At 42.9% G+C, this 23,392-nt stretch overlaps 1 protein-coding gene across 2 annotated transcripts in view; it reads left to right on the top strand.

Moving 5' to 3' along the window:
- Positions 1-23,392, top strand: part of sv2 (synaptic vesicle glycoprotein 2) — a 69,577-nt gene that overhangs the window by 27,694 nt on the left and 18,491 nt on the right. Inside the window, exons 7-8 of one of the 2 annotated variants that reach the window (XM_060853652.1) lie at positions 22,370-22,450; positions 22,589-22,627. In XM_060853652.1, the coding sequence (XP_060709635.1) occupies positions 22,370-22,450; positions 22,589-22,627 (120 nt within the window). The remainder of the gene's footprint in view (positions 1-22,369; positions 22,451-22,588; positions 22,628-23,392) is intronic. The other variant, XM_060853653.1, reaches the window with a different exon arrangement.

Genomic DNA, 23,392 nt, shown 5'->3' with positions numbered 1-23,392 from the left:
CCCACATCCGACGAGAAGAGTACATCACTCTACTATGGGCCATTTTTGCTTCTTCCAATCTGCAGATTCAGAAAATAGCACAGTCTTATTCCTCTACAAAACACTGCTCTCGGCTGACTTAATACTTATGGCTTATATTTTTAAATTTAATCAAGAGACATATCTCAATAAAACATATAATCAAGAAAGAACCCACTCTACTCACTATTGCAAGGCTATCCTTAAAACTACTTACATATCTGTTTCTGTGCTGTGACCTCTCCCAAACCGGTTCCTTCACGATCAGTTGTGAATTTCACTGTTAATTTTCCTAGATGCACTCCGATATGCAGTGATAAATGAATTCAACAGCAAAGGCAGTAACTGCGCAGGTTCACTGCTGTGTCAGGGAGCAGTGTGGGTTTCTTTCTCCCTCTCCCTCTCTCCTGCGCTGACCTGACCACGTGCTGCCTTCGTCTGCCCCTTTCCCTTATAAAAGTGCTGTTGTTTTGACTTGTCTTTTCTCCAAAGTTCCAAAACAATGCAACAGCATAAACCAGTAATTGCTGCTTCTGAAATTCGAGGAAATCACCTCCAATAGCTAAAATACCTCAAAAAAGAGTAGTCTGTCACCCCAAAAATGTTTAGTTGGAGCAGGCTCAATGAGCCAAATGGCCTAATCTTGCTCCTATATCATATGGCTTTATGGTCTTACAATCTACTTCATGGGAAGACTGAAACTATTGATTTTGCTCCCTGCTCCAAATCTGTTTCTGAGCTACCATCTGCATTCCTCTCCCTGGCAGTGGTCTGACAGTAAACTGGGCTGTTTGCAGCCTTGGTGACACACTTGATCCCAAGCTAAGCTTCTCATCTCACATTCCTGACAACATTAAGATTGCTCATCTTCACCTCCGCAGCATGACCCAACTTCTCCCCTGTCTCAGCCCATCTCTTGCTGAAATCCTCTTTTGTGTTTTTGTTATCCCTAGACTGGACTATTTCAACACAATCCTGATTGGTCTCCCACATTCTACTCTGTAATTGGTCATCTAAAACTCTGCTGCCCATGGTCTTGCAACAAATGCTATTTTCCTAACCTCTGTGCGCTTGCTGATTTCCATTGCATTCGAGAAATTCTTGGTTTGTTTTCAAATCCTCTGTGGCTTACACCTCCTTTCCTTCATAATCTCCTCAGCCCCTTCGATCTCTAATATATAAGCAGACCTCTAATTCTGGCCTCTGTTGCATTGCTGATGTTAATTGCTGCATAGTTGTTACTTGCAATCTTCAGTTGCCAAGACCCTAAGGTGTAGAATTCACTCCCTATTCTTCCCTTTTTTTTTAAAGGAGCTCTAAAATCTCTTTGAATAAATGTTTAGCTGTCTGACTTCATATTTCTTCCTGTTGCTTGGTATCATACTTTACGTTATAATGCTTCTGTGAAGTACCTTAGAATGTTTCATTGCACTAAAAACTCTACATTAAAATTTGTTTTAATGGTAACTATGAAGGAAAGAATATTGTATCCAAGTCAGGATGGTATGCTACTTGAGAGTCTGTGGTGTCCACTTGACCTTGCTGTTTTATCTTTGGTATTGAAAGCTGTTGGTGTGGAATACATTATCAAAGTAAGGATATGAGATGAATTACAGCAGTCAGCTCCTGCACAACGAATCAATCTGCTCAATGTGAATATTAGACCTCGTATTTTGTTCTTTCAGATACACATCAACCTCTCTGATGAGACCTTTCTCTCACGCCTTTATTTGAAGTTAGAGGGCCTTTACCACAGATACAATAGACGTGCCATAAAAACAAAACTGGTTCCTAAACACGAGCAGCTTGTTAAAGTAGGGAATTCATTGCTGTTTCTATGATCAGCACAAATTTGTTCATGTATGTTCAAATTTTGTTCTGGATGTCTGACCTGAATATTCTATTTATTGAATCATGCAACATTAAAAGAGGCCATTGATCCAATGTGACTGTGCTATCGCTTTTTTTAAAAAAAGACTATCCAAATGCCACCATTCCTCTGTCCATAGCTTTGTGAATTCTTCCTTTTCAAGGACATATCTAAATATTGCTTGAAAGTTACTGTTGAATTGTTTTCCACTACCCTTTCAGGCGGTCTGTCCAGATCTTCACAACTTAGGTTACCAAAAAAAACTCACCACTTTTCTGTACGTTTTTTTGGCAGTAATCCCAGTACAGGTGCACAATCCTTTATCTGAAATCCCAAAATTCGTAAAGCTCCGAAATCTGAAGTTTTATTTGGTGAAGTGTTTTTCTCCATAGCAAGGTTGTTTGGCGTGCCAATAGTTAACCCATCTCACACCCACTCGACCCACTTCACTCAGGTGTGACGTGGCAATGTGGTCCAGCACTGGCAGGCATCAATTCTGTCTCAGTGCTCTTGGTACTCACAGACGCGTCTGCTGTTTGGTAACTTTTTAAAAACTTTACCATTAAACTGTTGTTTATTCCAAAATCTGAAGAATTCAGAATTCGGAAAACCAGCTGGTCACTAGGGTTTCGTATCAAGGATTTTGTACCCATACTTATTTCTTTGTTCAGGTATTTGTCCTATAACTCCATAGATGTATTCCTGCGTGCCGCCAATTTATAGAAACTCATGCAATATCATTAATGGGGCTGATGGCAAAAACAGAGTTGGGGCAATCCATCAAAAATACCAGTAAAAATCGAAACAAGAATAGCTAACACAAACAATAGCACAAACTAAGTAAATTTTGACCTGTTGTAACTGAACTGTTGTATGGTACTGTGTTCATCAGAATCATCAACTGATTACTCTCGAATGGCATCTATACCTGCTGGCTGCACTACGTTCTAGCCAGTCTTCTGATCCCACCCAAGGTAACACTGCACAAGTCAGATCTCAGAATGAAACCTGCCTTGATGGATCAAGGACTGAATCTTAATTTCTTTTGCTCAGTGTCAGTTTTGTCAAGTTTCTCAGAGGGTTTTACATTGTGATGCTTGGGGACGTCTATCACCTTATTTTGCAAAACCCGCCTGATTTATTACCCACTCTTTGGTGCCCCCTCACACATTCCAACACCATTATACCATGTGCCTTTTCCAAAACGACTTACCATTTCCTGGATATCCGAGAATTGACCAACATCCATGGTGCAGCACTGTCTTTAAAAAGATATTGTGCAACCCAGACAACAGCTTTCAGTCTGGAACTGCCCTGCATGGTTCCTGACATTGGCCCTGGATGTGACAGACAATAGAAAATTGGTGTCTCTCTTTATGGGAAGGGACATGGAGATGCTGCTGATGGGGATGGGGTGATGCAGAGGCAGGACGTCCTTTCTCCCGGGCCAACAGAGGATGCCATTCGACTGGAACCACACCAACTGGACCAGATTACCATCCAGACCAGTGCAGTCTCAACCATCTGAAGGAATGCACAGAATGTAGGAAGAACAACAACGACCTTTCCCACTCTGCCAGTGAAAGTGCCATCATCTTCTCATTGCCACCTCACACTTGCTCTATTCCTGGTACTGTACCCATCACTACTTGCAACATCTTCCCCAATCACACTCATCCTTGCTAACATCTGACCCTGACTAATACTGAATCTCTTCTGCACAGCCTACTCACCCTCTCATGACATCTCTACACAAGCTCCAAAAGTAACAGTGTGCCACCCATCTTCCTTTCCCTCACCCTGAGCTGACTGATAATGTCCAACTCCCTGTACTGGTTTTTGTTGTAGTTGGTTACCACAGTGATTAGTTACTGAAACAGATTCACACAAGTGTGCAGATATTTTTTAACATCTTAAACAAAAAAAAGAGAAACAATGCTCTTAATACAAACAACAAAGCCAAGTTTCAAACTGCACCTCAACATTGATGTTCTACTGTTAGGAGGAGAAAGTGAGGGCTGGAGATCAGAGCTGAAAATGTGTTGCTGGAAAAGCGCAGCAGGTCAGGCAGCATCCAAAGAGCAGGAGAATCGACTGTTAGTCAATTCCAGCGAAATCTCAATCTTATCTCAACTCTTTAAGTTTTTAAATTAACAGATTGCTCCCAGCTTTTTATTCTCAGGCTTTTCCAAGTCCGTTAGCATAAACATTTCACAATACCTTTCACAAAGCTGTTCGTGAGAAAGTGCATGAGCCAACTGATCACGTGATGCCGACGCGGAGTCTGATCCTCTGTGCACTGCGACACCTAGTGCTGGGGATGAGACTCGCGTAACAGCGAGCATGAATTCGCTTTATTAAAAATAGTCAGCAATTCGCAACTCGGGTTACAGACAAATCAGGTTTAATAAATGCGTGTTATAGGAGAACTTCCTGAACCGATTCCCAGAATCCTGCCAGTGAAACAGCTTCACCCCCTCAACTCCTTGAAAGCCCTCATGATTTTGAACAGTTTGAATAAGTCTATCTTTAATTTGCTCAACTCGAAGTGAAAGAATCGCAGCTTCTCCCAAAACTGAAGTGCCGCATTCCTGGCATTGTTGAAACAAATCTCTGCATCCTGTCCAAGAGCTTGGCACCCATCCTATAGTGTAGTTTACAGAATTGGGTACACTACTGTGGTTCAGGGATAACTAATAATTTATGAGGGCTTTGCAACATTTCCTTTCTTCTTCACCCTATGCCTCTGTAAAATTAAGGATTCCTGTATGATTCATCAATTTCTGTTGTCGTCTTTATAGATTTTATAATTTCCTGATTCCTCCCGATTTGTCAAACTCAGATTTTAAAGTTTTGCAACCTTGTTTTGGTGTCCACACGGGAAAATAATTTTTCTCTATCCACCATTTTGACTCCTTTAATCATCATAAATACCTCCATTCGATTGCTCTGTAATCTTCAAGGTAAAACAAAACATCAGGGAAATAAAGCAAACTTGTAGACAATGATTTTTGTTTAAAAGCTCTATGCACGTTCCCTCAGTGTAGCTGTTCCCTTCTGTATAGGAACACAGAACGTAAAATTTGCTGGAAGAAAATGAGAATTGGCAATAAACACCGATGGTGAATGTGAAGCTGAATCACATGATCAAACATGTACATCCAGGAAAATAGATTAAGAATAATTACTGGGATTCAGATTGTTTCAAAGTGTGAACAATATGTGGTATTGAAACTAGAAAAACACTTGCAGGTAAGTTTGGGGAGTTGGAAATGAGGAAAACTGTTCAACATTTTAAACATTAATATAGCAACTGTAAACTTATAATAATAGAATCCCCACAGTGCAAGAACAGGCTATTCAGCCCAACAAGTTTACACTGACCCCCCCGAATAGCATCCCACCCAAATCTATCCTCCTACTCTATCCTTGTAGCCCTGCATTTTCTGTGGCTTTTGCACCTAACCTACACATCCCTGGACACTAAGGGCAATTTAGCATGGCCAATTCATCCACTTGCACATCTTTAGACTGTGGGAGGAAGCCAGAGCACTCGGGGAGAATGTGCAAACTCCACACAGACAGTTGCCTGAGTTTGGAATCGAACCCGGGTCTCAGGCGCTGTGAGGCAGCAGTGCTAACCACTGAGCCACCATACTGCCATAATAACATCATCATGTTATTATTTCCCCTTTGTATTTACTGTGGTCAAGATGAGGGATATTGATGTTGAACAATGAAATCTCTCCTGCTTCAGATTGCTTAATGTTGGAATCAAGCACTTTAAGTTAAATCAGAGCCTGCCATTACAGCTCTTATTCTGTCTCAACAACACAAGAGCTCTCCACAGCACCGTTATTGCACTTTCCACAACCTCTTGGTGAGGTATTTTAAACTAGCAGTTGACCTTGTGCACTCTCATGTTGCAGCTTTTATGAAAGATTCTATCCCATTGCAACGGAGCAAAACTGGTCATCATTTTCAAACCTCGGCCTCATTAAGGTCTAGGACAGAGAAGTGTTATTTGGCAATGTGCTAATCTCCAAGTGCACTGTCATACATATTTCTTTCACAAGTGAGGTTTTGTGAAAGATGGGGATCTAAAATGACCCACTGACTCCAGTCACACTGGTTCCATGGAACTAAAAGGTATCTGTGGTGTTGAGAACAATCAGCTGAGGTGTCCCAGAGAGCGAGGTATACTCATTAAAAACTTACAAATCACACAACACCAGGTTATAGTCCAACACCTTCATCAGGTGGTTGTGGAGTAAATTCCACAACTACTTGACGAAGGAGCGACACTCCGAAAGCTAGTGCTTCCAATTAAACCTGTTGGAATATATCCTGATGTGTGATTTGTAACTTTGTACACCCCAGTCCAACACCAGCATCTCCAAAAACTTATTCCTTTATTTTCCTTGTTTAAACTATGAAAGACTTTAATTTTAGTTGTTACCTCATTTCTTTATTTTTCTACTTATTCTATGAAGTAATACTTAACTTTTTAACTCTCGTTTCTCTTGCTTTTTTGGACCTAGGTACCTTGGTACCTAAAGGGGTGACGTTATACACTTTTCACTGTGCTCCTGTACTGAGTGCACATGACAATAAAATCTAAATCTAAAATTTGAATCTAAATCAAACTTTTGACAAAATTACCATTAGTTTAGCTCCAAGAAGGCAAAGCGTGTCAACCAGTGACCCACTTTCCATCAGCAAATCAAAATGGGATGCTCACTAGTGACTCCCTAGGAGGAATGTCCTTGGATGAGTAACTGCACCAAGAGTTAATTTTGTTTGGAACTGCGGTGAATATATTCAAACTGCTGCTAGCGGTTTGGAGCCCAGCAAAGGGATCTAGTGAACAGTAACTATATCTTGAAGTATTTTTCACTCCTTGTTAAGATTGAATTGCTGAATGATTAAAATGGGCCGAGACGTAATGATTTGCAAATGACTTGGTGTTTTAAAAATAACTATCGACGTCTTGATTCAAGCACAAATGTTTTGGCCAGTGGTTCTTCATTTGCCATGCTGCGGATGTCTGCATCAGTGCAAATTGATTCTTGCGTTTTATGTATTCAGTGCAGTTGGGAAGATGACGGCTGCTGATATTTCTGGGCTTGTAATCGGTGAATAGGGTGGCAGTGATGTGGCAGCCAGTAGAGCTTCTCCAAGGTGCATTCACTGTCTAGTCTGTATGTAAATTGGACAGCAAATTAATTTTCAGAGCATGGCTATCTATAATCAGTCAGCAGATGGTGCTTGTTCAGCCCATCCGCAGCACTGGCCTCTGCCTCTTTGGCGCAACCAAGCAACAGTCTGTAGCAAGTTATTTTTATGCATTTTGTTTTACAATCAGGGCATTTAGAAAGCCATTATAAGTACAGTATAATGAAGTAACGAATGATCCTTGTTACTTAAAGTTTAAATTTTTCCCTAAAATGTTTTGGATATTAGGGGCACCATTGGTGGTTGCAGAACTAGGATTGGATTAGATTCTCTACAGTGTGGAAACTTCAGCCCAACAAGTCCACACCGACCCTCCGAAGAGTAACCCACCCAGACCCATTTCCCTCTGACATATGCACCTATCACTATGGGCAACTTAGCAAGGCCAATTCACCTGACCTGCACCTCTTTAGACTGTGGGAGGAAACCGGAGCACCCAGAGGAAACCCACGCAGACATGGGGAGAATGTGCAAACTCCACACAGACAGTCGCCCAAGGCTGGAATCGCACCTGGGACCCTGGTGCTGTGAGGCAGCAGTGCTAACCACTGAGCCACCGTGCAGCCCACTATAATACTTGATCGATAGTTTTGGTTCAATAAGGAATCCAGACTAAATTGATTTGAGGAATAGACCAGCTGCAATTTAGAATGATGGAATAGGCTTGAGAGCCTGAATGGCTCAATGCCTTCCTATGCAGAAACACGTCAGTATTCTCCAGCTCTCTTGTTAATTAATACATGAAATTCAGGCTGGGCAGCCTCAACAGAACCAGCATTTTAACCAGAATTTTGATGAACGGTCACTGACCCGAAATATTCAATTCATTTATCTCCATAAATGATTCCTGACCTGCTGAGCTTGCAGCTTTTTGTTTGTTCTTGTTTCAGAATTCCAGCATCCACAGGATTTTGATTTGTGCCTAGAGTGGACATTGAGCAATGTGTAGAGCAGCAGGAATCTATTTTCTTTCATTCATTGGATGTGGCGATTTGCTTTTCCAGCACCACTCTAATCTAGGTCAGCATTTGTTGCCTATTCCTAATTGCCCCTTGAGAAGGTGGGCAGCACGGTGGCACAGTGGTTAGCACTGCTGCCTCACAGCGCCGGAGACCCGGGTTCAATTCCCGCCTCAGGCGACTGACTGTGTGGAGTTTGAACGTTCTCCCCGTGTCTGCGTGGGTTTCCTCCGGGTGCTCCGGTTTCCTCACACAGTCCAAAGATGTGCGGGTCAGGTGAATTGGCCATGCTAAATTGCCTGTAGTGTTAGGTAAGGGGTAAATGTAGGGGTATGGGTGGGTTGCGCTTCGGCGGGTCGGTGTGGTCTTGTTGGGCCGAAGGGCCTATTTCCACACTGTAAGTAATCTAATCTAAAAGGTTAGATTAGGTGCACCGAGAGTGCTGTTGGGAAAGAAGTTCTGGTATTTTGACACAGTGACAGTGAAGGATTTGGTATCCTGTCCTCTTTCTGCACATGTAAAGTTGCTATTATCCTTTATTTTTAAGAAGCAAATATTTCCTTGAGACAAACTCCATGTGGTTTTTAGAAGGTGACCTTCTGTGGGCCTTTGCCAGATTGAGCAGCTTCACGTGTTGCTGCACCTGGTATTCGAGCCTTTGATGCACTTGCTCAGCTGTGTTCCCAGTAATCAGTGTAATCCAACTACACCAAACAAAACGCCCAATCACAGCGTGCAAAAACACTGATTTGAAAAAAAAGCCCTAGCAGAAGATATTTCTACCTCTAGAAAACCCTTCTAACCCAACCTTCAAGCGCCACTTGTCCTGCATCTCACAGATTCATCAGCAATCTTAGAACTCATCATATTGAAGTGAACCTCAGTCCTGAGGGATGATCTAAATAGGAGAAGGAAGAATAATGGAGCAATCAATTTGAACAAAAGGCAATTGGGGCTAGCTCAGGAATTGTATCATGTTACAGTAAGGTTGGATGCCACCTGTGGTTCTCACCTCTGTGCAGGGAGGTAGTAGGTTCCAGTCTCAACACAGATGTGAAATCCAGACTGACACTCCAATGCATTGCTAAGACGTGAAACTGAGGTCTTGCCTGTCCTCACACCACCTTTTGTTTGAAGAGCAAAAGAATTATTTTATGTGCTAGCCAGTTTCATAGAATCCCTACAGTTTAGAAGCAGGCTATTCTGTCCATTGAGCCCACACCGACCCTCTGAAGGGCATCCCACCCAGACCCCACCCTATCCCTGTAACCCTGCATTCCCATGGCTAATCCATCTAACCTGTACATCCCTGGACACTATGGGCAATTTAGCTTGGCCAATCCACGTAACCTGCACATCTTTGGATTGTGGGAGCAAATCAGAGCACCTGGTCTGTTCCACAGACAGTTGCCTGAGGGTGGGCCACCACAACCATTAAAAATTAAAACATAAAAGTGGATAAATCCCCAGAACCTGAACAGGTTTACCCTAGAAATATGTGGGAAGCTAGAAAAGTGGGCCTCTTGCTGAGAAATTTATATCATCGATAGTCACAGTGAGGTGCCAGAAGACTGGAGGTTGGCTAATATGGTGCCACTGTTTAAGAAGAGTGGTAAGGACAAGCCAGGGAACTATAGACCAATGAGCCTGATGTCGGTGGTGGCAAGTTGGTGGGAATCCTGAGGGACAGGATGTACATGTACTTGGAAAGGCAAGGACTGATTGGGGATAGTCAACATGGCTTTGTGCGTGGGAAATCATGTCTCACAAACTTGATTGTGTTTTTTGAGGAAGTATCAAAGAGGATTGATGAGGGCAGAGCAGTAGATGTGATCTATATGGACTTCAGTAAGGCATTCAACAAGGTTCCCCATGGGAGACTGATTAGCAAGATCAGATCTCATGGAATACAGGGAGAACTAGCCATTTGGATACAGAACTGGCTCAAAGGTAGAAGAGAGAGGGTTGTGGTGGAGAGTTGTTTTTCTGACTGGAGGCCTGTGACCAGTGGAGTGCCATAAGGATCGGTGCTGGGTACTCTACTTTTTGTCATTTACATAAATGATTTGGATGCGAGCATAAGAGGTACAGTTGGTGAGTTTGCAGATGACCCCAAAACTGGAGGTATAGTGGACAGTGAAAGGGTTACCTCAGATTTCAACAGGATCTTGACCAGATGGGCCAATGGGCTGAGAAGTGGCAGATGGAGTTTAATTCCGACAAATGCAAGGTGCTACATTTTGGGAAAGCAAATCTTAGCAGGACTTATACACTTAATAGTAAGGTCCTAGGGAGTGTTGCTGAACAAAGAGACCTTGGCGTGCAGGTTCATAGCTCCTTGAAAGTAGAGTCGCAGGTAGATAAGATAGTGAAGAAGGCGTTTGGTATGCTTTCCTTTATTGGTCAGAGTATTGAGTACAGTAGTTGGGAGGACACGTTGCAGCTGTACCGGACATTGGTTAGGCCACCATTGGAATATTGCGTGCAATTCTGGTCTCCTTCCTATCGGAAAGCTGTTGTGAAAAGGGTTCAGAAAAGATTTACAAAGATGTTGCCAGGGTTGGAGGAGAGGCTGGACAGGCTGGGGCTGCTTTCCCTGGAGCGTCAGAGGCTGAGGGGTGACCTTAGAGAGGTTTACAAAATTATGAGGGGCACGGATTGTGTAAATAGGCAAAGTCTTTTCCCTGGAGTCGGGGAGTCCAGAAGTAGAGGGCATAGGTTTAGGGTGAAAGGGGAAAATATAAAAGAGACCTGCAGGACGACTTTTTCACGCAGAGGGTGGTACGTGTATGGAATGAGCTGCCAGACAAAGTGGTGGAGGCTGGTGCAATTGCAACGTTTAAGAGGCATTTGGATGGGTGTATGAATAGGAAGGGTTTGGAGGGATATGGACCGGGTGCTAGCAAGTGGGACTAGATTGGGTTGGGATACCTTGTCAGCATGGATGAGTTGGACCAAAGGGTCTGTTTCCAAGCTGTACATCTCTGTGACTCTATTCTTTCATTGTTGTTTATGGTAGCTTGTTCTATGCAAATTAAATACTGCATTTTCTGCATTATAACGGTGACCTGACACACAGTGGCTGCAGTGTGCACATGATGCAGTGCAAAGCCTCAACAAGACCCCTTGTGCAACACCTTTCAAACCTGAAACCACTACTATCTAGAAGGTCAAGGGCAGCAGATACATTGGAGGCACAACTTTCCAAGCCATTTTGCTTTGGATCTATATCATTGTTCTTTCAGTGTTGTTGGGGCAAAATCTGGGATTCCTTCTCTTACAGTATTGTGGATGTCCCTGCAGAACGTGGTCTGCAGTGATTCATGAAGGAAGCTTAGCACCACCTTCTCAAGGACGATTAAGGGTGGGCAATATATCCTGGCTTGGTTAACAGCCCCCACATTCTATGAATTAACTTTGTGAAAACCTTACCTCAAACGTAGTTCGTCAGCTGTTCAGCATGAATCAAATTCATAGATTTTGATAGGAGGAACACAGAGATCACTTCTTATTAGGCAGCTGCGGGACTAGTAGGGTCAAGGAATGAAGGGTCTCAGGACAATTACACTGGTCACTAAAACTATACCTCAAGTTCTGTAAATAAGACCAAAATTAAACATGGGGCTATTTTTCTAGAAGGATACAATTAAAAAGCATAGAAGTTGTGCCACAGCTGTATCTAACTTGGTTTACAATAATGCACATGTTTTTGACTGCCATTTTACAAAAAAAGATACAGATGTACTAGAGTGGATACAGAGACATTTACAAGGCAGATACCAGAAATAAATGGATATATATCCCAGGCAAGGATTAGCAGGCTTGGTCTGTTTTCTTTTGTAAAAACAAGGCTGAAGAGCAGCCTAATAAAGGTTTAAAGATTTAGACAGAGTGGAAACCTGGAGGATTGTTCTCTTTCGGGAAAGCACATAACTGGAGGCCAACAACGTAGGGCCATCACCAAGAATTGTTGTAGAGAATTCAGAAGAGATTTCCTTGTCCAAAGATTAGTAAGAGTGGGAAATACTCTATCACAAGGAACAGTTGAAATGAATAGTGGAGATGCATTGAAGTAAAAGCTAGACATTGTTTGAGGAGGAAGGGAGTACGGACTATGATCATAAATTTCAATCGGGAAAGATGGAAGAAGGCTTGAGTGGACCATAAATGCCAGCATTAACTAGTTGAACTGAACAGCCTGTCGCTGTGCTCTATATAGAGTCAGATGTACAGCATGGAAACAGACCCTTCGGTCCAACTTGTCCATGCCGATCAGATATCCCAACCCAGTCTGGTCCCACCTGCCAGCAGCTGGCCCATATTCCTCCAAACCCTCCCTGTTCATATACCCATCCAGATGCCTTCTAAATGTTACAATTGTACTAGCCGCCACTTCCTCTGGCAGCTCATTTTATACATGCACCACTCTCCGCGTGAAAAAGTTGCCCCTTAGGTCTTGTATCTTTCCCCTCTCACTCTAAACCATGCCATCTAGTTCTGGGCTCCCCCACACCCCTGGGAAGAGACGTGTCTATTTATCCTATCCATGCCCCTCATGATTTTATAAACCTCTAGAAGGTCACCTCTGACGCTCCAGGGAGAACAACCCTAGCCTATTCACCCTCTCCCTCTAATTCAAATCCTCCAACCCTGGCGACATCCTTGTAAATCTTTTCTGAACCCTTTCAAGTTTCACAACATCCTTCCAATAGGAAGGAGACCAGAACTGCACACACTATTGGCAAACAAAAACCAAACAAGTACAAAGATTGCCAGCCTTTAACATGCACATGTTCAGGTTTGCTTCTAGTCAAGGGGCTGATCAGCAACAATTCTGGTTTCTGTACTCAGACTTACTATTTATTACAAGTAATAGACTGACAAATATATCTTATGCTACTCTGTGTAAAGCAGTTCAGCATGTCCTGAAATTATGGCAGGTGTGATATAAATATGCTCTTTTTAGTAATTAATGTGCAGTATTAATCTGGGAAGAGAAGGAGAGGTAATGCCACTCCTTTACTCATCAATTCTATTCAATCATTGTCTCGAAACTAGCTGGGCTACACAACAGCAGCAATCACCATTTACTTTCTCAGTTCATTGTATAGAGCACCTTCCAGCATGGATTCTGGAGGTAATAATGTAAACAGTAGAAGAGATGTGTCCCAATCTTCTGGAGCTCAAACAAAGGGTTGATGCCTGCCTGTATTTTAGCGATTGTGAAAGGAAAGAGAGTCTTGCATCTATGACGCAAATTGCATTACCTCAACCCTAAACAATGAAGACCACATTTTGAAGCATGGTTGGTGTTATAACGTAGAAACTATAACAGCCAAATAGGAGCCACAAACTGTTTCAAAAATAATGTGACATGGAAATGCAAACTTGCATCAATTTGGCACTTTTCACAACGACCTGCTATTTCGAATACTTTGTAGCCAGTGAAGTACAAAAATAGTCACTGTTATAATGCAGAAAATATTGAAGCGAATGTGCATGATGCAAGCTCCTATAAACAACAGGGTGACAGTGACTAGATAATCTGTTCTTTTGTTCTGTAGATTGAGGGATATATATTGACCAGGGCATCAGGAGGAATTCCCCTGCTTCTCTTCACAAACGTCCACCTGAGAGGCAGACAGGCTCTCAGATTAGCATCTCTTTGAATTGACAACATGTCAGACAATGCCGCACTCCCTTCCCGCTACATTGCAGTGCCAGCAAGATTATGTTTCTGTCTCTTTACCAACAGATGATAGATTTGACCGAGGATGTTCAATCCAGATATCCAGTGTTGCATTGCCACCCAACTGTACAATCTATGTTATTTAAATCTTGCCAGTAGCTTTAGTTACTTATAATCTGTTTGTTTTATTAGAGTGATGTGCTCTAAATTTCAATGTCCACCCAAATTATGAGAGTATAATTTACAATCTCCGGTAGGAAAAGCCAAGCTTGCACAATGAAGGATCAGTGTTTGACATTTGTAAGCTAAAAATATAAATTTGAGTGATCAGAATAAATATTATTCAGTTGGCTGCTTTTGCCATGAAATCGGCACTTTTCACATAGAGTGCAATGAGTCATTCCTGACTCATGAATATTTGACAAGCCTATGCTATCTTGCCAAATCCTCCCTTTGTTTCTTCAAAGTCAACCATTTTCATAAGTGAATTGTTCAGATTAACACCTTCGTGCCCTGTCTTCTCCCTGTGAAAACATCCATTCTTCCTGCTGGAATATTGCGGTATTATGATGGCACAAATTCTGGTTGTTCCCTGAGCAAGCTGCCAAAGTCATTTGCAGATCATTGTCAGGATTTTCCAACAAACACCAATCGTATCTTGGTTGCTGGTGAGAATTAGACAGGCAGGAGGCTGGAACAACATAGCAAGCCAGTCAGCATCAGGAAGTGGAGGAGTCGACATTTTGGTGTAATCCTCCTTCAGGACTGGGTGTGGATGTAGGTAAAGAGGGTGGCGGGGGAGGGTGATGAAGTGGGGATAAGTGAAGACAGGTAGAGGGTATGACCTAGTGGTCAGTGGGAGGAATGAATCTGGTTGGTGGCAGTGAGAAGAGCATTACCCGTTAAATCTTCTATGTACACCTAGTCTATGTGTGCCACTGCATGCTGCTCTCAAAGCAGCTGGGTGATTAATGGAGGTTGGCAGAGCATAGAGATTGTCACACATCTGCTGGAATGTGCCTTTGCTAAGGAAGTCATAGAGTCACAGAGATATACAGCCCAGAAACCGACCCTTCAGTCCACCTCATCCAGGATGACCAGGTATCCTAACCTAATCTAGTCTCATTTGCCAGCAATTGGCCTATATCCCTCTCAACCCTTCGTATTCATACACCCGTCCAGATGCCTTTTAAATGTTGTCATTGTACCAGCCTCCTCCACTTCCTCTGGCAGCTCATTCCATACACGCACCACCCTCTGTGTGAAAAAGTTGCCTTTAAGGTCCCTTTAAAATCTTTCCCTTCTCATCCTAAACCTATGCTCGTTCTGGACAGACCCTGATCGTGTGTTGTAGACTGGCACATTCCAGGGTCTAGGACTACGTGCTAGGGAGTGCAGTGAAGTGTGGGGCAGCTCTGGCCAAGTTGCAGTGAGGAGAAAGCACCATCTAAGATCTTTCTGCCAAAGTTCAGTGGGGGTCTGTTCAGTTATTGGACACTCTCAGTGCCTCAAATATCTGTAAATAATGTGTTGCAGAGTAAGGAATAACTTTGCGTCTTAGGAAATGTTGGGAGAGTCAAACTCCAATGTTTGTTTGTTCTCTATATGCAAAGACTGCGCAGAACCAAATTGCTCTAGTGACTGTTTTTGTATTTAAGATTATGAATAAAGTATATATTTGAAATTTTAAAAAAATATTGAGGGAACAACCTTCCTTTAAATAGCACCTTTATAGGAGTAAAATGGGCCATGTGCTAACAGAGGTGTTCTCAGACCTAAAGAATGACACACAAAGCTAAAGGAGAAATCAGCAAGTCCAAGAGGTTCGCATCTTAAAGGAGGAAAGTGAGGTTTGAAAAGAATTCTAGAGCTTGAGGCCAAGGTTACAGTGAACATGGAAAGCAGAGGATTTACAAAGGGCCAATTTGAAGGAATGCAAAGTTCCAGGTGTATTGATATTGTTGGAGAAGGTCACAGGTATCTGGAGTGGGGTTTTCTGCAATCTAGGCTTGAACATCAGACTAGATTTAAAAAAAATCAACTTTTCTTAGCATTTTGTTCATTATCAGAATTTCTTTTCTCAAGTTCCCACTGTAGTTTTGCCATGTTTGCACCCACACTGGAGGTTGGTGTTGTCTCATCAGAGCAATGGGAATGGGGCAGGCCATTCAGCCCCTTACAGTTGTCCCATTTTTCAGTTTGATCCAAGCTGACAAGTATCTCAACTCCACTTACTCACCTTGGTTTTGTATCCTGTACTCTCGACGCTAACAACTTATCTCAGCAATCTGTTTTGAAATTTTCACTCACTCTAGCCTCTGTAGCTCTCGGGAAGGGTGGTTTGGGGGTCTGGGGGAAGCAATGGGACGCATTTGGCCACGTTTTCTGGATCCCTCCAATAGTTTCTCTCTCTCTCTCTCTGTCCCTTCTGAATTATTCTAATTACTTTCCACCAAAGGCTAATAAATTCTTCCCGAGGGTTCTGGACAGACCATTGAATAACACGATGAAGTGCCCATTCGGTATGTAGTTGGATGATGGAGTTGATGAGCTGTTTTAATCACTCTGTTCGTTCGTGTTTTGGTGCACCTCAGAGCAGGTGGGACTTGAACCTAGATTTTCTGGCACAAAAGTATTGGATTGAGTCTGGATTGAGGAGTATTGTCAGAGTAGATCCTTCTTGTTTCATTCCCTCTGCTAATCACCTGTAGGTACATTGGATACTAGATATATGGATCTCCATGTCTGAGATCCAAAAGCAGGGGGCACCTCAAAATAATTTGGATTACAGTACTCCATTCTCCAGATGGTTCACCACAGATCTCCAAATACTTACCTTCAAGATATTTTTAATCTGCAAAAGTGTAAATTAGCAATTGCTTCCTGCAATAGTGTGATATCACACAGTGATGCTATATGGGTCGGTCAAAGCTGTTCACTGTGTCCATCAGGCTGTGGGGGAAGTCAATCTCCTCTGTATGGCCTGTTGGCTGTAGTAAGGTGAAATGATGGTGTGGGGTGTACTGCCTGTCTTAATTCCTGAATGCAAAGAAAGAATTTGCACTTATATAGCACCTTTCACGGCATTGTAGCCAATGAAACAATTTCTGGAATGTTGGAAATCCCATAAGTAATTTGCATAAAGCAAGCTCCCACAAATCGTAGCTACCATTTAATCTGTGGTTCCTTGATGAATGTCACGCATTGTTTGAGGTAGCACGGTGGCTCAGTGGTTAGCACTGCTGCCTCATAGTGCCAGGACCCGAGTTCGATTCCACCCTCGAGTGCCTGTCTATTGTGCTGTTTGCACATTCTCCATGTGTCTGCATGGGATTCCTCTGGGTGCTCCGATTTCTTCCATTAGTCCAAAACTGTTCAACTTAGGTGGATTGGTCATGCTAAATCACCCCGTGATGGCCAAGGATGTGCAGATTAGGTGGATTAGTGATGGGAAATGTGGGGTTACCGGGATGGAGAGAGTCTGGTTGGGATGCTCTTCAGAGGGTTAATGTGGACTCGATGAGCTGAATGGCCTCTTTCCGCAGTTTAGGCATTCTGTGATTCTATGAAGAATAGTTGATAGGAAGCCAGGGATAGCTACCCTGTTTTTCAGAATGATTATCTTTTATGCCCATTGAGAGGACAGGTGGAGCCTAAGTTTAGTGCCACTTAAACTTAATGCTCAAATCTTTGAAATGGGACACAGGCAGCAGTGTTTTGGCTGATCTCACCTTTACATAAAGTAGAATGTGAGAGGTCAGTCAATAGTGTGTCGGAATAGTCATGTTTGGAGGCAAGATCACAGTAGCATATGAACAAGGACAAAGTCAGCTATCAAGGTGGAAGTAGGCAGCATTAGTGTTAACACTGATGTATAGTCAGGAGCTCATTTTGGGGACAAGTATGAGACTAAGTGCAAACCATCTGAGTGTCAGGGAATAGAGGGAGTTGGAATCTCCCCGGGAATTTCCATGAACTAACTTTTTAGAAGTTCACAGATTAAATGCAAAAAGGCATCCACTGAGGTTTCAAAATCATTGTTGTCACTGAATCTCCTGGTTTGGCTCATTGAGTGCAATAATACGGAGTCTTGGAAATGGAGGAAGGCCAAAGTGGGATTAGCTCTCTCCCAAATGTACCAGTCAACTGAGCTTCTTCAATGATTTGGGATTTCCACCGTGCTGACAGGAAAAAGTCCTCTGCACTAGTCCAGCAAAAGCTAGAGACTTAAATGTTCATTACTAAGGTGACAATCAAGGAGTGCTTTCCCTGCAGTTTGGCTGGATATGGCATAACTCAGCTATCTCCTTACTGCTGAAGCAAAGCTTTTGCAAGAGTCATCCTATAGACAGGTTTAAAGGTGTCTGTTCTATTTGATGGATGTGACAACCTTCTGACTCAGGCAAGAATGTGACTCACTGAACCACAACCAGAGCTGCAATGTTTCCGTTCAGTATCCCATTTTTCTAAAATGCCTGCAGGACATTTATTATTGTACCCTGATTCCCTATTGAAGGGAGCATTCTGAACAAAAGATTACAAGTCAAAAACATGGAACAGAAATTGTAGAGAAGTGTCTTTGAGACAAGGCAAACAAATTAACTTACTTTACAATTCTTTCAGAGCAGTCAACATGAGTCACTCTAGCTATGGCTGGATTGGTTGTCTGAATCCTATTCATTTTATTAACGAGCATTGTTCTGCTGTAATGTGCTTCCACTGGCTTGAGAAAGCCCTAACAAATTGCCAGGAATTGGATATGGTTTCGCTACCTTTCTTTTTTTTTAGATTACTTACAGTGTGGAAACAGGCCCTTCGGCCCAACTAGTCCAGACCGACCCGCCGAAGCGCAACCCACCCATACCCCTACATTTACCCCTTCACCTAACACTATGGGCAATTTAGCATGGCCAATTCACCTAACCTGCATATCTGTGATTGTGGGAGGAAACCCATGCAGACACGGGAAGAATGTGCAAACTCCACACAGTCAGTCGTCTGAGGCGGGAATTGAACCCGGGTCTCTGGTGCTGTGAGGCAGCAGTGCTAACCACTGTGCCACCATGCTGCAGGGAATTCTATTTCCCTCCTTCTACTTTGTGCCTTTCCTATATTGTTGATCTAGCACTCTGATTTTTGGAAGGTGGCCAATGTGTCACCACTGCTGTTCCAGTCACATCCATCAACTAGAGCTGACACTTCTGAATCTGTCTATGGGTTGTGTCTAGCAAAAGCTTCGCTTCAACAGTGAGGCAATGGCTGAGTTGTGTCAAATCCAGCCAAACTCCACAAGGAAAGCACTCTGTGACAGTCACCTTAGTAATGAAGCCCAAATCATTGGAGGAGCTCGGCTGAGTGATGCAAATGTATTGCAGTCAGGAGTGATCTACTTGGCTTTCCTTATCTTCCAAGACTCTGTGTTAATGCACTCGATGAGCTGAAGCAAGAGATACAGTGACATTGAGGCCTCAGTGGATGTCTTTTTGCATTTAATCTGTGAACTTTGAAAAAAAATAATTTATGGAAATTCCCTGGCTTCTAACTCTCCCATTCCCCGACACTCGGATGGTTTACAGCTGAGACTCATATTTGACCCCAAAATAAGTTCCTGACTTACATCAGTGTTAGTACTAATGCTGCCTATTTCCACCTTGATGTCTGACTTTGCTCTTGTTTCAGCTTATGTGCTACTGTAACCTTGTCTCCAAACTCGACTATTTCAACATAGTCTTGACTTTCCTCCCACATTCTACCCTCTATAAACCTGAGATTAGCCAAAACAGCCTGTGTTCTTAATTGCATGAAGTTTCATTCACCCATTATTAGCATGCTTGATGACTAATGTTAACACCTGGTTAAGTTGTTCAGTTGGTAGGACTCTTGCTTGAGTCACAGAGAGTTTGATTCAAGCCTCACTGCAGATCTTGAGTATAACAAAATCAAGGTCAATGCAACAGTGCAGCAACTCCCTCAGTGTCTGAGATGTTGTATTTTGAATGAGATATCAAACTGAGAACCCATCTGCCTTTTCAGGTAGATGTAAAAGGATGCAATACACTATTTTGAAGAAGAGCAGAGAAGTTATTCCCTGTGTTTTGACCAATATTTAATCCCTCAATCAATGTCACAAAGACTGGATAATCTAGTCATTATCGCATTTGCTATTTTGGAAGTAGCTGTGCATAGATTACTTTGTGACCACATTTCAGAAGGACCTCATTTGGTCAGGCAGTTGAGAGAAACACTATTCAAATGCACATCCTTTCTTTAAACCATGGCCTCAATTTCAAGGTTCTCAACGTTGTTTTCACATCTGTCCAATGGCCTCACCTCTCCCTATCTCTAGCTCTGCAATGCCGAGAGATAGCTGTGCACCTCTAATTCTGGCCTGTTGAAAATTTCGTATTTTACTGGTTCCACTGTTAGCGGCTGTGCCTTCAGGCTCTGGAATTCCTGCCCTAACTCTGACCTTTGATTACATGATTTCCCCTTAAAGGTGATCCTTGCTTGGAACCTGACCCTTTCAAATTTTGTCCAAGGTTTTGGCCATCTGCCCTTATATTACCTTACATGATCAGTGTCTGTTTTTGTTTGATTACATTGTAGATGCAGTCTCAAAAATATGTTTGGAATATGGATGTCACTGGCAACACCAGTATTTATTAACCATTCCTAAGTGTCCTTGAGAAGGTGTTGGGCAACTGCTGCAATCTTTGTAGTGAAAGTAGTGACAGCAAGGAGAATCCAGGATTTTGACCCAGGAATGATGAAGCAGCTGAGATTCTCTGAAGTCTGATGGTTTGGGACTTTGGCAGGTGACGGTGTTCCTGTAAAAAGCCTTTGCCGTGGTAGGGGTTCCTAGTTTGTCAGGTGCTGTCGAAGAATCCTTGGTGATTTGCTGCTACGTATAAGGATATGGTGTACACTGCTGCCACCTCACACTGGCAGGGAAGCTGAATGTTGAAACTGGAGGAGAGAGTGCTGATGAAGTGAATCTTGAGCTGGAAGATGATAAACCACTTGAATATTGTTGGAGCTGCACTCATCCAGGCACGTAGGAGGTATTCTTTGTACGATGGACTTGCACCTTATTTATAGTGCACTGACCCTGGAGATCCCTGTTCCTAAGAGAGTACCTGAATGAGGAGAAATGTTGACCATCCAAGGCCTATAATATAGGGGGTCCTCATATTCATTCGAAATGCCTGTGCTATTTTACTTAGTGTGGAAACAGCAAGTGAACAGGATGCAATTCAACAGAACTGAGCCGGAGCAGGGAAAAGTCGTACACAAGAAACAGGGACTAGCTGGTCAAAGGGCAACAATGAATTCTACCATAATGGTGATCACAGGATAACAAGTCCACACCGACCCGCCGAAGCAACAACCCACCCATACCCCTAACCTAACACTACGGGCAATTTAGCATGGCCAATTCACCTGACCCGCACATCTTTGGACTGTGGGAGGAAACTGGAGCACCCGGAGGAAACCCACGCAGACACGGGGAGAACGTGCAAACTCCACACAGTCAGTCGCCTGAGGCGGGAATTGAACCCGGGTCTCCGGCGCTGTGAGGCAGCAGTGCTAACCACTGTGCCACCGTGCCGCCCTAATATTGCTGGAGTTCCCACGTGCTTGAAGATGGATTACAGACTCACCAATCTCTATTCAGATGGATTCTAAAATTGGAAAATCTGGAAACGTTCATGTCAGGGAATGAAATAAACAGAGTAGAGGTTTCTGGTTTATCTCCTTTCATTACAGCACAGCAATCACATGACCAAGCACAAGGTTGGACACAAAGCAACAGAAGTACTATTCACTGGAGTTATAGTATACTTCATACCATTTGATAAAAGCTGTGAACCTAATCCATACAAGATGTTATCCTGTGATCACCATTATGGTAGAATTCATTGTTGCCCTTTGACCAGCTAGTCCCTGTTTCTTGTGTACGACTTTTCCCTGCTCCGGCTCAGTTCTGTTGAATTGCATCCTGTTCACTTGCTGTAACTTCTTGAAGAGGCTGTACTGATGTTTGCTGGAGTGAGATTTGACTCATGATAATGCATTATTGCCCAAGATGCACAGTTGCCCACTTACATTCCTTCTGCTTTACACACACGCACAGACAAGGAAATGTATGAAAAACCCACCCTCGTTTCTCTCCTCCGAGTCTAGCCTCCTGCATGTTCCTCAGTTTTCGTTGTTGCATAGTTGACGGTTGTGCCTTGAAGTCTCCCCCACGTTCTCAGCAGCTCCACCTCTCAATCTTTTCTCATTTCAAAAGGTTCCTTAAATCTTACCTCTTCAAACAGGTTTGAGTCACCTTCCCTAATATGTCCTTACCTTGCTCAATATCAGGTTTTATCTAAGCACCTCTTTTGGAAGCATAATGTGTAATATATAGTTTATGTTAAACATAGTATTTACATAGAGGGCTCAGTGCTTAATTTGACTGAGTTAGTCATTGTTGCTGAGCCTTTGACTATTGGGAGTTGGGGCAGAAGGCAGGGATTTGGAAGTGGAGGAAGGTTTCTGGGAGAATTGAATACTTGGATCTCCTGAATCCCTGCTTTATTTTACCCCCTTCAGGCTGGTCGGGAGGTCGATGCTCTTCAAGTTTTCCAGCGCATGTTTTACTGGAATCACCGTGGGAAAGCTCGTTTCTTTTCGGTAAGTGAGCAGTAGTTCTTATTATCTTTCTACTTTCTGCAACTTAATTCACTTTAATACTGCTTCCTCTGCATTAATTGTGCATCTCTCTCAATCTCTCTCCTTCACTTTCCATTATTATTTTTATCTTCTGCTTAGATGTTAATGACTCTGCAGGATTCTGAGGTCTTGCCAAGGGTAAGCTCTGAACACCTGAAGCTTTGATGTTTCCAGTTGCACCAGAGAACCCAGAAATCTTCATGCATCAAGGAAAGAAATTCCCAGTTGTGCTATGTATTCCGATTTGTGGAATCTCCACTGTTAAAGGGAAAGTGCGTTTGAGAAATCTGAGCTGGGAAATCTGTTGTCGTAGGGTACGTGCAGTGAATGCAGCATATTTGGATTTTAGAAAGGCATTCATTAAAGTGCCACATGAAAAGGTGTTGAACAGAATTAGCACTCATGGGGTTGGGCTAATACTGACAGAAGATGGTGAATACAGGCATCATTTTCTGATTTGTAGACTGTTACGAGCCTGTCTCAATGGCTACTCTTCTTGGCATGGTGGAAAACTTGTGTTAGCCAATGCAACCTTGATTCTTCCCATTCCCTTGCTCCTGATAAGCCTTGTACTTGGTAGCAAGGCCAGGTGGAAGTGTGAAGGTGCAGTTGGAAATGACCCAGAGGCAGACAAAGTGATGGAAACCTGTGTTTCTTTCCAGCTGTGAGGTGGCAAAGGCTACAGGGTTAAAGTGCACGTAGTCATCATATTTCAAAATGTCACTGAAACCTGACCAGCATCCAAACACATCAGGGTCATGTGGACAATGACAGCACTCCACAATCCTCATGTTAACTAAAGCCATGTGCATATTTCTAACAGGACACATTACCACATCCTGTGATGATGGGTAATTGGTGACAGGGACAGAACTGTGAACCTGGGAGTCCTTGGTCAAGGAC

Source organism: Hemiscyllium ocellatum, chromosome 42 (genome assembly GCF_020745735.1).
Source record: "Hemiscyllium ocellatum isolate sHemOce1 chromosome 42, sHemOce1.pat.X.cur, whole genome shotgun sequence".
In the NCBI taxonomy this organism is placed as follows: Eukaryota; Metazoa; Chordata; class Chondrichthyes; order Orectolobiformes; family Hemiscylliidae; genus Hemiscyllium; species Hemiscyllium ocellatum.
The sequence above is the reverse complement of the archived record's forward strand: the minus strand, read 5'-3'. Positions and strand labels throughout refer to the sequence as shown.